The sequence below is a fragment of the Balaenoptera acutorostrata genome, chromosome 18, assembly GCF_949987535.1.
Source record: "Balaenoptera acutorostrata chromosome 18, mBalAcu1.1, whole genome shotgun sequence".
NCBI lineage: Eukaryota > Metazoa > Chordata > Mammalia > Artiodactyla > Balaenopteridae > Balaenoptera > Balaenoptera acutorostrata.
In genome coordinates, this window is record NC_080081.1 from 30,863,306 (window position 1) to 30,879,614 (window position 16,309).

At 38.9% G+C, this 16,309-nt stretch overlaps 1 protein-coding gene across 16 annotated transcripts in view; it reads right to left on the reverse strand.

Moving 5' to 3' along the window:
• LMO7 (LIM domain 7) overlaps window positions 1–16,309 on the reverse strand; it is a 199,087-nt gene that overhangs the window by 133,043 nt on the left and 49,735 nt on the right. For all 16 annotated transcript variants that reach the window (XM_057532795.1, XM_057532803.1, XM_057532804.1 and 13 more), the window contains exon 2: window positions 4,073–4,143. In XM_057532795.1, the coding sequence (XP_057388778.1) occupies window positions 4,073–4,143 (71 nt within the window). The remainder of the gene's footprint in view (window positions 1–4,072; window positions 4,144–16,309) is intronic.

Genomic DNA, 16,309 nt, shown 5'->3' on the forward strand with positions numbered 1-16,309 from the left:
CGTGTGCCGCGGAGTGACTGGGCCCGTGAGCCACAATTACTGAGCCTGCGCGTCTGGAGCCTGTGCTCCGCAGCAAGGGGGGCCGCGATGGTGAGAGGCTCGCGCGCTGCGATGAAGAGTGGCCCCCGCTTGCCGCAGCTGGAGAAGGCCCTCGCACAGAAACGAAGACCCAACACAGCCATAAATAAATAAATAAATAAATTTAAAATGCATTAAAAAAAAAAATTTAAAGAGAAATAATTCTGCAGAACCACAGAGCAAGAGAGGACTGCAGATACTTATGTAGTGGCAAATCTCCTATATTTTTAAATACATAGTAAGGGAGTCTTCAGGAACCCTAATAAACACTGAAGATAGGAGACAGATGAATGAATACAATTAATAAAATTCATAGAAAATTATAACAAGGAGTTGAAATCACCTTATTGACCCCTGTCAATCCTTTTACTAATTAGAAAAAAACCCAAATTAGATTTCGTTCACATTTCACTGTTTAATAAAGCCAAGAGAGACTGCATGTCTAAGGTATACAGTAAAATAATTACTACAACAGACTTTGACTGGGGGAGTATTCTTTAGCCCTCAACTGATTGGATCCCACAGTCAATCAAACTAAATGACACTAAAATGATTTACAGAAGATACTAACTTCAGATTAAAAGGCAATAAATGCACATAACTACCCTCATTATTCAGATGTGTATCTTGTCTGAAACCTCAGTGCAGAGTGTATACCCAATTTAAACTATCTGAAATGTCAGTACAGTGCCAGTTGGGAAAAAGCTATAATGAGCTCATTTCCTCCAACTCTTGACTTTGATATTCCAGAATGCCAGTTCAAAAAGGATAAACTCTTACTAAAGCATAAAAGACTGCTGAAATTACTAGATAAAATAATAAGAAAACTGTTTAATGGTGATAATGAACTAGGATGCCTAGAGATTTTTAAAAGGCAATAAGCAGACCCTATATTTCATAAGAATTGGTAATTTTTCTGGCAGTGAACCAAACAGAAGTCAGCCTTCTCCTATAGAATATTTTAAAAATCTGAATTTATTTTTAAGTCATATTTCAGCTAAAACTTGAGATCTCAGATGGGCAAAATATTCTCAAAGACAGACAGCTTACTATATTTACCACTAATTTAAAAGTCAGGGTTTACAATACCAGGCTTCTGAACAGCAGGTTTTGCTTTCCTCTTAGACATAATAACTACTCAGGCATATGTGATCAAACAATGATGCTTAATCATTTTGTAGACCAACCAGCTAGGCTTTTCTTTAGTTATAAATTTATACAGAATATAGTTACCTGGACTTTTTTCCAGCACTACATCTATTAGATTAAAATGCCTTCATTAACCAGTGGCTAAAAATAATGCAATTCACCATTAAGAGATTTTTTTAATACAAACATCATGTGGTACTTTGGGATCCCATCATAAACTAACATTACTGATTACCACAGCTTAATATTTACTGACACTACTTTTGGGAAACATTCATTTAAAGAATACTGGGTGGACTTCCCTGGTGGCGCAGTGGTTAAGAATCCACCTGCCAATGCAGGACATGGGTTCAAGCCCTGGTCCGGGAAGATCCCACATGCTGCGGAGCAACTAAGCCCATGCGCCACAACTACTGAGCCTGCATGCCACAACTACTGAAGCCTGCGCGACTAGAGCCCGTGCTCTGAAACGAGAAGCCATCGCAATGAGAATCCCGCGCACCGCAACGAAGAGTAGCCCCCACTCACCGCAACTAGAGAAAGCCTGCGCGCAGCAACAAAGACCCAACGCAGCCAAAGATAAATAAATTTAAAAAATAAAAATAAAGAATACTGGGTACTAAATAGATTGATTAGACTTAGCTGGTAATGCACAAAACCCCAAACTGGTGTTATTTCAATAAGGAAACAATCTAAGAATGAGCTTCTGGAAATTGTGAATTTAAATGACATTTTTAAAAAACTAATATATCTCTAAACATGCATCTAAATGTTTTCTGTGACCGTTAAGGTAGAACTTATAATATTTAATCTAACAGTACTGCCTGTGATCAAAACAGTTTTTTATCAACTCTGAATATCCTCACTGGTAACAATATACTCAGGTTGGATATAGTTTTTGGAAATCACCTCAAGTAATTTAGGCTGCTGCATAAATTGCGTTTTAAATAAAACACTAACTGTCACTCTCAAGTATGTTTAATGACCTAGTTATGGAGGCTATGCCCCCAAAAGGAGGACCCCTAAAAATATTTTGAGTAATAGTTCATCACCGGAACTATATAACCACAAAGTGACTTCTTAAAAAGATCACCTATTTGGGTTGTATGCTTTCAGATGTCTAAAAACAACTCTGTGCTCCATAGGCCCACTGCCTACATAAGCCCACCTAACTCCTATCCTGACTTATGGGACTTAAAACTGACATCAAAGTTATTTTGCAGCAAAGCTCTAAATAGTCTACACTCAGAGCTAAAGGTTCTTTTCAGATCACATGCGTCTAACAGCCATTTTTCCCTCCATCTTCTGAACACATTAGAATATATAAAACATATAATTTGCAAACCAAGATAATTTCCTATCAGTGACCAACTGAGCTAGCCACGTGACCTACTAATATTAGTTTAAACACTATTTGGCAACAACAACTCTGAATGTGGCATCAGAAAAGGACAAGAAACATCCCTTAAACTTTACTTGTGACCCTTATGCATATGCCTGTCCTACTACATATTAGGTAGAATCACGTGAAATTGACATTTCTATAGGTCACAGGTGTTTGAATATCAACACTTCATATGATTCAATTTAATAACACTGCTCTAAGACAAAGAAGTGTGAACACCTATCAACAGAGCTGGTGAGATAAAGACTGTTATCTTCAAGGCCGTCTTCCTAGCAACAACTTGTATTCATACAAAGTTTGATAGTTTATGGAAACCTTAATATTTGTATTACAGAACTTTGCACCTTTGTGAATTAGGCAGATCAGATACCCTGATCTCCACCTTACAGATGAGAAAATAAGGCTCAGATGTTAAGTCACTTGCTCAAATGTCCAAAAGTATGAAGCAAGGAATCAAACCTAGGCCCTCTGACTCCTGATCTTTGCTGCAAACAACTTTCCTTTAAAAGGATAATCAAAATCATCTAAGTATGAGCACATACACTCCCAGTGCTTGCTTGTGGACAGATTCCATACATACTTATGTGAGAAGTGTCTAGATTGGAATACTTAAGTGGTTTCAAAAATGTGGGTACATACACAAGTACATTCTTATACTTTATTTGCTCACGTCTGCAACCTGGACCCTCACCCAGGACTGCATTCTTCTATTCCACAGACTGTGTGCCCCTCATCCCCAAAGGTCACCACCCGGCTAACTGTATTCTGCATCCAGTGGGGAACAAAACATTACACTAAACATACACTGTAGGCCCCGTACCATCAATCATGGCACAAGCCTATTTGACTAAGGATAACCAAAGCCTCAGATGTGATTCTCAGTAATATCTTAATTGAATGAATGGCTGGTCTGTGACTCAAATTGATTGTGGTAATGTAATGACTCCACTTAAAGGTTCAAAGAAAAATTTGCTACAGCCTAAATTTGTTCTACAATCATCACTGTTTACTGATGAAGGAAACAAGCTTTAAATTAACTTCTAAACCAGGCAACTCCGTACATTAGAATATCCACAGCAAGTGAGAGCTGGTGCTATGCGATAGGGCTTGCTTCTCAACCACCACCCCTACCGGCCCATCAAGCAATAACAGAATCTTTCTTGTTTACTAATTTAAAATAATATATATTTCACCAATGTTATCTCTAGATAGAGAGACCGATAACCCCTTCCTACTGTCTGGTACTGTCAGGGTGTCAATTTGCAGGGATCAAATCTCACTTGTTACCAAGAAGACATATCAGTGACTATGGTGGCCACGGTGGGGGGGTGGGGTGGGGAATGAAGACACCTCATAACAGGCACGCACACGCGCACACGCACGCACACGCTTGCGCCCCTTTGTTTTTGAATTATTTTTTTTAATGCTTTAAATACTTACTCACACAACAGAACACCATTCTCCAGGGAGGCTCGAAAATCCTTTGTCTCAAAATTCTTCTCTGTTACTGCCTGAAAGACATATTTGGGTATTAGTTTTCTCTAAATCAGGGATAATACACAAGTCAAATCCAGTATCAGATTAATTAATATGCATCTAAGATCATACTTGGAGAATGTGCATGTATCACCAAAAGTTGTCCCATACAGGAAATTCTATGCACTGTTCTATGTTACAAAGAGAAAGGTTAACCATTTTAGTATGAACAAATATAAACAGAAAAAACCACAGCGAGTGTTTTCTATGATGCAACCATTTTATGGAGGATAAACAAAAGTTAGAAGCTTAATTTCCAGCATATTTTCTATTTAAAAAAAAGCCCTATGGGCAATCTACTCTACTAAGAGTAAATAAAACCAGATTAAGATATAAACTTGAAATACCAACTGTATACGCACATCATTAATTTCAATTCCACCCTTAAATTCCTCAAGTTTCATTACAAAGCTAAATAGCAGAGGGCATGACTCTCCTTAAACGTATTCATGAAATGGCCCTGATGTGTGTAAAGAGCTATTTACTGCAATAGGAAGAAAACGATTAAATCCTGACATTGAGAGACAAAAGACAGAGAGGGAAGATGGTACATGTCTAAACAGACAATTCCCCACTTAAGGCTTTTACATATGAACAGCCCATCTACGGTTACCGCCACCAATGTTCTTAGTGAAACTGCTGAAAAAGTGTCTACCAATTCTGTCTTCCTCTGTCTTCTGAGGGTGAAGTGGTTGGGAGGAAAGGGGATTCCATTGGGACAATAGTAGCAGAGAAAATGGAGGCCATGTAGGGAAAAGGTGCTCCAGGAATACTCTGGGACTGAGTCCCCAGCCAAGGGTGTGGGCAGGTGTACCACAACAGCTGGGACAGCAGCCGCCCTAGAGATGGACCCACCACCCACAAGCAGAGGCCCTGCTCCACCTGCCACTTCAGGGAGAAATCTGATCTCGGAAACCTGATTGGGAAGTCACTAACCTTAAACCCTAGGTGAGCTACAAAGCTCCTGCTGTCCTTACTCACCACTGTGACCTTTACCGTCCACCTAGAGTCCCTGTATGTCTTCTGTATCTTTTCCACAACACCCAACAGTGCCATAGGTACACATAATAATGGGTAACTGACATAACAATGGCTATTTCTAGAACTAAAGTTAGTTTCTCACAAGCTGGTTCTATAAACAGGGACAGGAGCCTGGGCCAGGAGGTGACACACTCAAATGCAGGAAGAAGTAGCAGATCCTTTCCTACAAAGGTCATTAATCTACAGAAGGGCTACACTGCTGCATGAATTAAACATTTGCTGAGTGTCTCCGTTACGCGCACTTACTTGTATACTGGGTGTAGATCTAAAAAAAAGTGCAAGGAGCTCATAGCCACATAAGTAAAACACAAAGTTTAAAAGTTCAGTAAAACATATCCAAATGGAATGGTATATTCCTTCAGGGATAACCTTGAGTGGCCCATGGATTATCCCAGGTAACCTATGCAGCACAAACTCTCTTGAATTCTCCCCAAATAAATCCAGAACAAACTCAAGGTGAGCACTAATCCCAGCTAGTGAAAACACAGTAGCATCTCATTTATCTGGGAACTCCTACCCAAAGCTGAAAAGCATGAAAAAGTCCCAGGAACAGCCAAAGCAGATGTCAAAGCCCATTCTCTCTAGTCATTAGGAAAGCCACTCAGAGCCACCAATACTCAATTACCCACCACTGAAACAATCTAGGGATTACGTTCCCAAATCAAGGTAGATTAGAAGCAGCGAGTTAGAAGGAAGAAGGGTTGTGCCCCACAGACACATGGAGAGCAGTGACGAGTGACAGTCAACAGCACTGGATGGGCCAGTCAAGAGGCAGTGTAGCAAGTGACGAAATGGAAGGAGAAAGGGCGCGAGTCAGACAAAAGTATATTCAGGGGCTTCCCTGGTGGCGCAGTGGTTGAGAGTCTGCCTGCTAATGCAGGGGACGCGGGTTCGAGCCCTGGTCTGGGAAGATCCCACATGCCGCGGAGCGGCTGGGCCCGTGAGCCACAGCTGCTGAGCCTGCGCGTCTGGAGCCTGTGCCCCGCAACGGGAGGGGCCGCGATAGTGAAAGGCCCACGCACCGCGTTGAAGAGCGGTCCCCGTACCGCGATGAAGAGTGGCCCCCACTTGCCGTAACCAGAGAAAGCCCTCGCACGAACTGAAGACCCAACACAGCCAAAAATAAATAAATAAATAAATAAAGTAGCTATTAAAAAAAAAAAAAAAGTATATTCAAATCCCACTTTCATTATCTAGTAGCTGTGTGACCTTAAGCAAGTTGAATAGCCTCCATGAACCCCAGTCTGCTCATCTGAAACAGGGTAAATATCACCTACTTATTAGCTTATAATGGCCAAGATGCAGTGCAATCAAGTACCTGAGGGTGGCTCACAGAGGTATATGCTTAACCTCATTACACACATCAACCTTCAAGTAACACGCTGACAACACATCGCAATAATTAGCCCTCAAAAGAATACCTCTGGGGACTTCCCTGGTGGCGCAGTGGTTAAGAATCTACCTGCCAATGCAGGGGACATGGGTTAGAGCCCTGGTCCAGGAAGATCCCACATGCCGCGAAGCAACTAAGCCCAGGCGCCACAACTACTGAGCCTGCGCTCTAGACCCCACGAGCCACAACTACTGAGCCTGTGTGCCACGACTACTTAAGCCCGTGCGCCTAGAGCCCGTGCTCTGCAACAAACAGAAGCCACCGCAATGAGAAGCCCGCCCACAGCAACGAAGAGTAGCCCCTGCTCGCTGCAACTAGAGAAAGCCCACGCGCAGCAACGAAGACCCAACGCAGCCAAAAATAAATAAATAAATAATTTTTTTAAAGTTTAAAAAAAAAAGAATACCTCTGCACCATATAGACAAAAAAGCTGCATTAGATTCAGAATATTAACAAAGTAGAAATAATGGAATAGAGAGAGATATTTAGAAAACCCAACTATCCAGAATGGTTCATTTCTCCAAAAAGACTACAGAAAGGCAAAATCATAGTATGTAGCGGATTTCAGACCACCTCCCTCCATATGTGAAAATACGAATGTACTCTTGTACATATACACTTATCAAAATCTAAATAATGATGATATAAGACCAGACTCCATTTATACTGTATTTACAAAGACAGAATGTAAAAACTAAACAGATTCTTAAATGATAGTCTATATTTTGAAGACATGGGAATCTGGCATGCTCTGTACACTATTGAAGATAATATAAAATGACACCATCATTGCTGAAGGCAATTTGTAAAATGTGTCTGACATCTTAAACACACATACTCTTGGGCACACTATGTGCAGATCTAGGAATTTATATTAAGGCAACAGGACAAGAACTCAGAGACATCAGTAGAAGAACTGCTTCACAGCATTACACATAATAGCAACAACTTAAAACACCCTGAATGCTCAACAATAAGAAATCAGATAAATTATAATATAACCATAAAACAGAAAACTTCATGAAATTTCAATTCGTGTCAGAAAAGTAGATTTATCACTTGTAAAGAATACTGAACATATTAATTATAAAGCAATTTGTGAAAAAGTACGTGGAGTATGATCCCAATTTCTATAACTCTATGCATTATATAAATATGCATATATAAGTATGCATTATATAAATAAATATAGAATAAGTATATTAACAGTAATTATTTCTAAGTGGTAGAATTATAGCTAATTTTAGTATTTTTTTTTGCTTATGTATATTCTGTAGTAACCACAGGTGTTTCTTGTGCAATAGATATATAAATTAATTAATATTTTTTTAAAAACATTCAAAAGAAGTCAGATTCCATCAGATTTAGGTCAATTTCCTGTGTCTCCTACATTTAAAGGATAAAGGAAGAGAAGGACACCAGTTTTCATGTAGGTAATTTTTATCATCTATGAAATGCACACATCCTTAAGTTTAATAATCCTTATTATTCCCCCTTTCACTAGTAAGAAGGTTGAGGTTCAGAAAGTTTAACTTTCTAGAAAGTTATAGAATCATCCACATGGAACAGATACCAAAAACCTACAGCATTTTACAAGCACTCAGTAAGAGAATGTCTCAACTGCATCAGACACAAAGAGTTTCTAAACTAAAAAAAAAATTAAGTTGTCTTCCATCTGTGTTTAGACTTTTTAAATTTAAATTAATGTATTTTACCATGCAATGTGCCTTCAAAAATAATCCTCCACTGTTAAGGGTATTAAAAAGGTAACTCTGTAAATAAAAAATGTTGAATTAACTTTTTTTCAATGTTCCTGAAAAAAAAAAACGACTTGTGTCTTAACACATAATGACTGTGTGTGTGTATGTGTGTGATAGAGAGAAAATGGCATTCTAAATGTTAATAAAATGAAAACTCATCTGTAAATGGTTTCAGCATTTCTCTTGACATTTTCATTAACATTACAAAATGTTCATACTGTATATACTATCTACCTCAAGCTCAACAAGGAAAAACATCTGATCACTGTAAACTAAAATTTTTAATTAGCAATATAAATTATCCATATAAATATAAACTCATCTAAGACCTCTCCTAAGAAATTAAAACAAAATAGTTTTCCCAAGAGTTTTAAACTAAAAAGAGAACATAAATTCATAGCAGGGATTTTCAGTCTATAGCAGCTGCCTGGGCCACGTTCCTTAAGAAACACAGCAACACACAGCACGGCACCTACCATGGCCAGGTGAGGCCAGGGCGGGGCTCTAGAGCCTGTGAATCCCTGCCCCACTATCTCCTACCTATAACCCTGGAGAGGGTGCTTAACCTCTTTGTTTTCTCACGGATGCAACAGAGATACAAAGTACCTATGTCACAGGGCTGCACAGAGTATTAAATGGGATACTGCATATGAAGCCCTCAGCACTTGCCTGATTCAGAAAAAGCATTCACAAATGTTAGCACAATTAGCTATTACTATCCCTCTGTAGAATGAAGATAAAAAGTTTCATCTTAGCAAAGAGAAAGTCCATGTTGCCAGAAGTAACATCCTTTACTTAAAAGGAAGAAACTGAGTTACGTTATAAAACTCCACTAGACTACCTTCTATAACCTGGAAACTGTAAAAAAAAAAAAAAAAAAAAAAAAAAAAAATTATAGAGATCTGGAAAGGACCTCAAAATAGAGTGAAGGCTGTTTTGTTCAAAAAAATGAAATCATACTTTAAAATGTGAATGCATCCGTATTTGAAGAATTCAGTATGCTAAAAGAAATTCCAGAATTTTGAAAGAAAAATTGTTTGGTAGTTCTAATCTAACAATTACTCATTGTGATTTTCAATAATTTTCAACCTCACTCATTAGCAAGCTATTTGAGGTGTGATACATTTTATGTAATGAGGCTGTGATTCATAGGAACTAAATAGAGACCACGTGTTTCCCACTGAGTTATCAAAAGTCAACACAAACAGGAGTAATCACTATGTCGTCAAACAGCCACACCTTGCCTTCTGTAAAAACTTGTTTTCTTCCCTCTTCCTTGTCCCTTTCCATATTTTCCTAATGCAGTTGAATAAAATCAGTACCACTTGAAATAACCTAAGACGTACATCAGATTTCATCTGGGGTTTAATCCTGGACCCATCTCACTCTACACACTTCTATTAAGTTACTGCTCAGTTCCCTAATTTTCAAAAGGAAAGAAGTATTTGCCATATCTACTTCACAGCCCACAAATGATATGTGAAAATATCTGATATCTTCAAAAAGAAAAAAAAAAAAAAAAAAAAGACTACACACTGTAGTCGAGGCCAGTGCATCTTCCAGCCATGTGACCCTGTGTGCTTGTTGGAAAAAAGCTAATAAGCAACAGGGAGGGCCAAGTGTGAGGCTCTTGGGTGAGATGTTTCCTGTGAAGTTATAATTACTCCCCCTGAGCATGTTAAGGGCGGAGCAGCTCGCCAAAAGTACACACCGCACAAACATTGCTGTCAAACCCGTCCTACCACCTGTAGCCTCCAAAGAAGCCCTTGATACAAAGCTTTTAAAGGGCATATGTTGTGGAATAAAATACCTACCAACCGAATACACCCTCAATAAGTGCCAAGTTGGCAAATTTCAAAAAAAGCCATTTCTTTTGTTACGAAATATATTAATTTAATATATCAGTGGGAATTATCTTCATACCCTTTACTGTTTTGTTTACAGCTTTATTTAAATCCTCTCACTGGATGAGATTTCCCACCAATCTAAGCAAAAAGTTTCTCTAAAACTTCACATCTCAGTTCCAATTCTGGCCAAGAAACCACATGACCTAAACCCCAAACATTCTGGGAACTTTTCAAAGACCACTTTATACCAGACTGTTATCAGCGAAACACTCACTAATGCAAGTCAGCAGGCACTCATCTCGTGTAAATTTTTCAGTTCCTTTTAAGCAGCCATTTAAAAGATGTTTAGAATCCCAAAAGCACTCTCCACCTTACTTTTGTGTGAATCACAGTGCAAAAACACGGGGCCCATTTGAGCTTGTTTTAAAAGAGGGAAAGGGATGTTTGCTGACAAAAACTAGATGATGAGCTTCAACTGGGCTCACAGTTGATTCCAAATTAAGTTACTAATTGATTGATCAGCTACTACATCAGGACATTTAAGATACACACATAAGATCTTCATGCCAATCATTTCAACCAAAGTCATGCCAAAAAAACAAAAACCCAAGGAATATTTACCCTCAGAAAGCACTGGGGAACACAGGGACCACATCATGAAGCAATTCACAAACAAAGGGTCTGCTTTAACGTTTTCATTCAGAAACATAACCTAGTATCCCACCTTCCAATGAGAGAGCCCTTATAGGACATGGTTTCCACAGATAGACTCCCCCCCAGGCTGGCACACATCAAGGAGCTGTGGTGTTTTCAGTCTCTAAAAAGCCACCAAAGAATTAAAACACCCTTCTCTCCTTTCTTCCATCAAACTTCATTTTTGAAGCAATCATTATATGATTCCCATGATGCCGCAAAACAGGTCCAATTTTTATAATGAATTCCATGAGACGTATACATTATTTAAGATTCAATAACTTCGACAAATCTCATTGGTCACACGTACTAAAAACCTATAATGCAAGGATTGTGGCACACGTCGAAAATATTAGGTAAAAACTAAACATAATTTAAATATTAAAAAAGTCTACCTTCTAGCTCTTTCCTTGCCCAGAGTAAAATTACTGAAAAGGTTATTCACAATTTTAGAGAAACCAATTCTTCCAAAAAGGGTGGGGCTCTGTCCTTTTTATCTTATTTTTTTAAAATTTTATTGGAGTATAGTTGATTCACAATGTTGTGTTAGTTTCAGGTGTACAGCAAAGTGATTCAGTTATACATATATTGAATACATATATGCATTCTTTTTCAGATATTTTTCCCATATAGGTTATTGCAGAATATTGAGTAGAGTTCCCTGTGCTATACAGTAGGTCCCTGTTGGTTATCTATTTTATACATAGTAGTGTGTGTATGTTCATCCCAAGCTCCTGATTTATCTCTCCCCCCATCCCCCATCCCCCCACGTATCCCCTTTGGTAACCATAAGTTTGGTTTTGATACCTGGGAGTATGGGTAGTGTCCTTTTTAAACTACCCTAATAAAAATCTGAAGTCAGAGAAGCTGAGACGGAGTCTCAGACTCCTTTGTATAATGAAGTCTCCCAATTTCCCCAGGCCTCAGTCTTCTCAGCTAGAAAAGGGGTTCCAGGATTGACAGCTAACACTTACTCTGTTTACTTTGTGCACGATCTCCCTTAATCTTCACAGCAACCCTGTGTGGTGGACACTCTTACCCCATCTTGACATGAGGAAACTGAGTTAAAATATGCTTGCTTGAGTTGAGACCTAGGTCAGTCTCTACATAACAGGCAGTGAGCGTCCAATGAGAGTCTCTATGGAAGCACTGAGTGAACCTGACAATGTAATTAGGAACCTATTCCCAGCCATCCCAGCCTATTCTGCATACTCTCAAGGGCAGGACTGTCTTACCCAACTTCTCATTGGTTGAAATACGGCTTACACATACTAATCACTTATGTTAAATCTAATTACTCTTCTGATGAATATTTGCACTACAAGTATTTGAAGCAAGGAAGAGCAAGACCCAAAAAAAAGCAAAACTGATGGTTAAATTTCAAGTGTATGGGGGGTAGAGAGGGTGGGGATTGGTTGTGTTTTAGAAGAAGAATCTGCCTCAGTTCCTAAAAATCACTCACCCTAGTTTTGTCACTAGCTCAAGAACAAACACATACAAGAGTCTATGGAAACATATCACTCTAGTGATACACCTTTTTAATAGGGAATATTCTTAGATGAAAACCTCAAAGTTGAGAGCATTTCACCACTGATTTGCTACATAAATTTCTTCCAGACCGAAGAATACATTAGAATTCAATTTTCCATTTAAATTATCTTTCTTAATTTTAACTAAGATACTAAGAAAGTATTTGGTTATTCACTCATTCAAAAATCATGTAATGACAATTGCTATGCACGTACCTGGCATGGTGCTTGGCACTAGGAATATAAAAAGATGAAGTAATTCTTGGAAATTCCTCTTTAAAAGTCTAACCCTGTTTTGAAATATGTGGTCAAAATGGCATTTTAAGCCTAGGCATCTCTCTAAAATGTGGTTAAGCCTCTGAATTACAGCATGTTCTTGGTTAACTTATATTGTATATTCAGCATTGCTTTAAGTGACATAATTCTCAAGTCACTGGCCTCTCTTAAGATTTGGCATTGTACTACATAATATCCCGGCATATACCAGGACTATTTTCGCCAATGCTAATATCACTTGATAGCAAACCCAAAGCCAACTCACAGTCTTCCAAGATCGTGGTATTAGAATTGCACAGATCACTGAATTCTAAATGGAATCCAAAAGTCTCATAGTGGTCAAAAATCTAAACATTTTCTGCCCCACTGCCCATGGTAAGCCCTTGGTCTTAGCGGCTAGTGTAAATTACACCTCCCCACTTCCCCTCCTGTTGGGAAGGCTCCCAAGTCTTCACGCAGCCGGGAAGGGAAGACAAACAGCCAAGTACACAGCTCCCGGTGTGTTCTGGATAATTAAAAGCCAACTGTCTTTATAAACCCTCCAAATTCTTAATCATCATTAGGCCAAATGCCAGCTACACTCAGATATTTTGGGGGCAAAAAAAAAAGGAATGAGTTTAAACATAATTTCCGGTCCAGGAGAAGTGGCCACTTCCTCATACCAACTTTTAGCTTAGAGTCTCCGATTGTTTTTGCTAAACCACAACCATTAATAAGCCACAAATGGAAAACAACTGGAAAGAACTAAATAAAACCAAGGGAAGAAAGATTTGCTCCAGGGCTGACAATTTATGTACCACGTTTCATCTAGATATGAAATCCAAGACAACCTGAGCCCTATTAGCAGCTAGTTAAATTCACCAAAAACATGACACACAAAAATGTGCTCAAGTTTTACAGCTATACTTTGTTAAGAATCACAAAACTACTTCTAAAGAATAAAGTATAAAGTACATTTTGCCTATAAATACAAGTTCATGCTCCAAACTTAAGCTGTTGCAGACAATAGGTAAAATATTGCAAAGGAAAAAAAAGTCTACCAAAAGCCTAGTCTAGTGCATAAACTATTTTTTTCTCCACGATCAAGGAGTTTTTTAAATAAATAGCACACAAGGCACATGTAGACGTGAATATCCATTATCAGGATAGTTTAAGTAGAGTTCAAATGCTTAATATAATCACTGGTTCTCAAGAGTCAAGAGACATCATTGTTTTGTGCAGAAATGTCACACACACACACATTAGCAAGTCTCAACAATTAACCTGCTTACCTCCCGGTGAATTACTATGAGAGTCATCACTGTGGGAAACATTCATTTTGGGAAATAGTGTATCTGTATTACAGGTGAAAGTCACTACTTATTTTACATGAACTTCAAATGGATAGTCACACCCCTAGGATATGCTTTACTCCCCAGTGTAAGTTTGGCATTAAGGGACGAACTTGAGGTGACCTGTGACACAGGAGCTGCCTAAATGATTCTTGATGGATTCCTACTGCAAACTAACAATGTCGTCCTTCTGGTACACAATCGTCAGCCTTCCTTCCATTCAACAGTAAATTTCTAGGAAGCAAAGAGATAATTACACTCCTATTCCTAGGTACATGCCCGAGAGAAATAAAAATACATGTTCACACAAAAACCTGTATATGAGTTTTCATAGCAGTATTACTTGTGTTAGCCAAAAAAATGAAAATAACCCATCAATCCATCAACTGATGAATGAATAAACAGAATATGGTATAACCATACAATGGAATATCATTCAGCCATAAAATGGAATGAAGTACTGATACATCTACATCATGGACAAACCTAGAAAACATGAGGCTAAGTGAAAGAAACCAGGCACAGAAGACAACATATTATGATTCCATTTCTGTGACATGCCCGGAGAAGGCAAAACCATAGCAACAGAGAGTAGATTAGTGGTTGCCAGGGACTAAGGGAAGGGAAGAATGGGTGAGTGCTAATGGGTATAGGGTGTCTTTGGGAGTGACGAAAACGTTTTGAAATTAGGCTGGGGTGAGGGTTGCACAATCCTGCAAATACACTAAAAACCAATGAACTGTACACTTCAAAAGGGTGAATTGTATGGTTTGTGAATTATATCTCAAGAAACATGTTCTTAAAAAACTCAACGAATTGTACACTTAAAAATGTGTGCATTTTATTCAAGTTCAATAAAGAAGACTTTTTAAAAGGTGTTCAATACCATCTCATACCCCATACACAAAGGAAGTTCACTATATGTTAAGCTATTAAAGTAATTTGTTTACTATTTCCTAAACACCTATCTCCCTAAAAAACTTATTTATAATTTCATAGGAATAGGTCTAAATTTGCAAAGTGAAACTTCCAGCCCACTACCTCACATACAGAAATGTTTTAATCATGATATTTCCTTTTATATACTTGCATCTATCTTTTTACTTTTTTTTTTAAATTATTTATTTATTTATTTATTTTTGGCTGCGTTGGGTCTCCATTTCTGTGCGAGGGCTTTCTCTAGTTGCGGCAAGCGGGGACCACTCTTCATCGCGGTGCGCGGGCCTCTCACCATCGCGGCGTCCCTCGCTGCGGAGCACAGGCTCCAGACGCGCAGGCTCAGCAGCCGTGGCTCACGGGCCCAGGTGCTCCGCGGCATGCGGGATCTTCCCAGACCAGGGCCCGAAGCCACGTCCCCCGCACTAGCAGGCAGCCCTCAACCACTGCGCCACCAGGGAAGCCCCCTATCTTTTTACTTTTAAATGTGTCATCTTTGCATTATCTCTAAACAATTCTACAACCCTAAGTTTTCTTAAGTGCAGTTATGGCCTTTTTTTATAGCTCACTTTACGTATATGGTTTCAAAACAGAAAACACAGGTAAGATGGGACACAGAGGGCCATAGCCCCTCCACATTAGCTCCTGTTGTGAATTAATTACCATCCCCACAACAGAATGGTTCCGAAGTCAGTTTTCCTCAAACGACTTGTAGGAACAAAGTTTCTCCTAGGTTCTTTCTAGGGCCTTAATAGATCAACAAAGTGTCCAGGTTATTTATCTCAAAAGTAGATATTGCTCAGGGCTCCATAACACGTCTAATTATTAGTTTAAAATATCCTTGGCTGAGTAATAATTTTAGTTTTTAGTAATAATGTTAGTAATAATTTAATTTAGTAATAATTTTTAGTAATAATTTAAATTTTGTTTCAAGACTATAAAAATGGAAGCACTGAGAGTAACTTCTTTAACACCAGTCGGCCCTCTGTACCGAGTGTTGGGAATGTGGAACCCACGAATATGGAGGGCCGACTGCACTAGGGCATTTTATTTGAGGGACGTGAGCATCCCCGGATTTTGGTATCCCCAAGAGATCCTGGAACCAATCCCCCACAGGTACCAAGGGACAACTGTATCCTGGTATAGTGACACGTGAAAAGATTGATATGAATGTTCCATCTTAGGATAACAGAAAGAAGACTCTGCCCATACAAATGGACGAGATTGTTTCCCCCCCCACCCAGAAAAAAAATATATCGCCGACCTTGAGAGCTCAATGTCAGAACGTGTGCCTGACCCCCTCACGCAGTGCTAAGGGCTCCCTCTTCCCTCGCT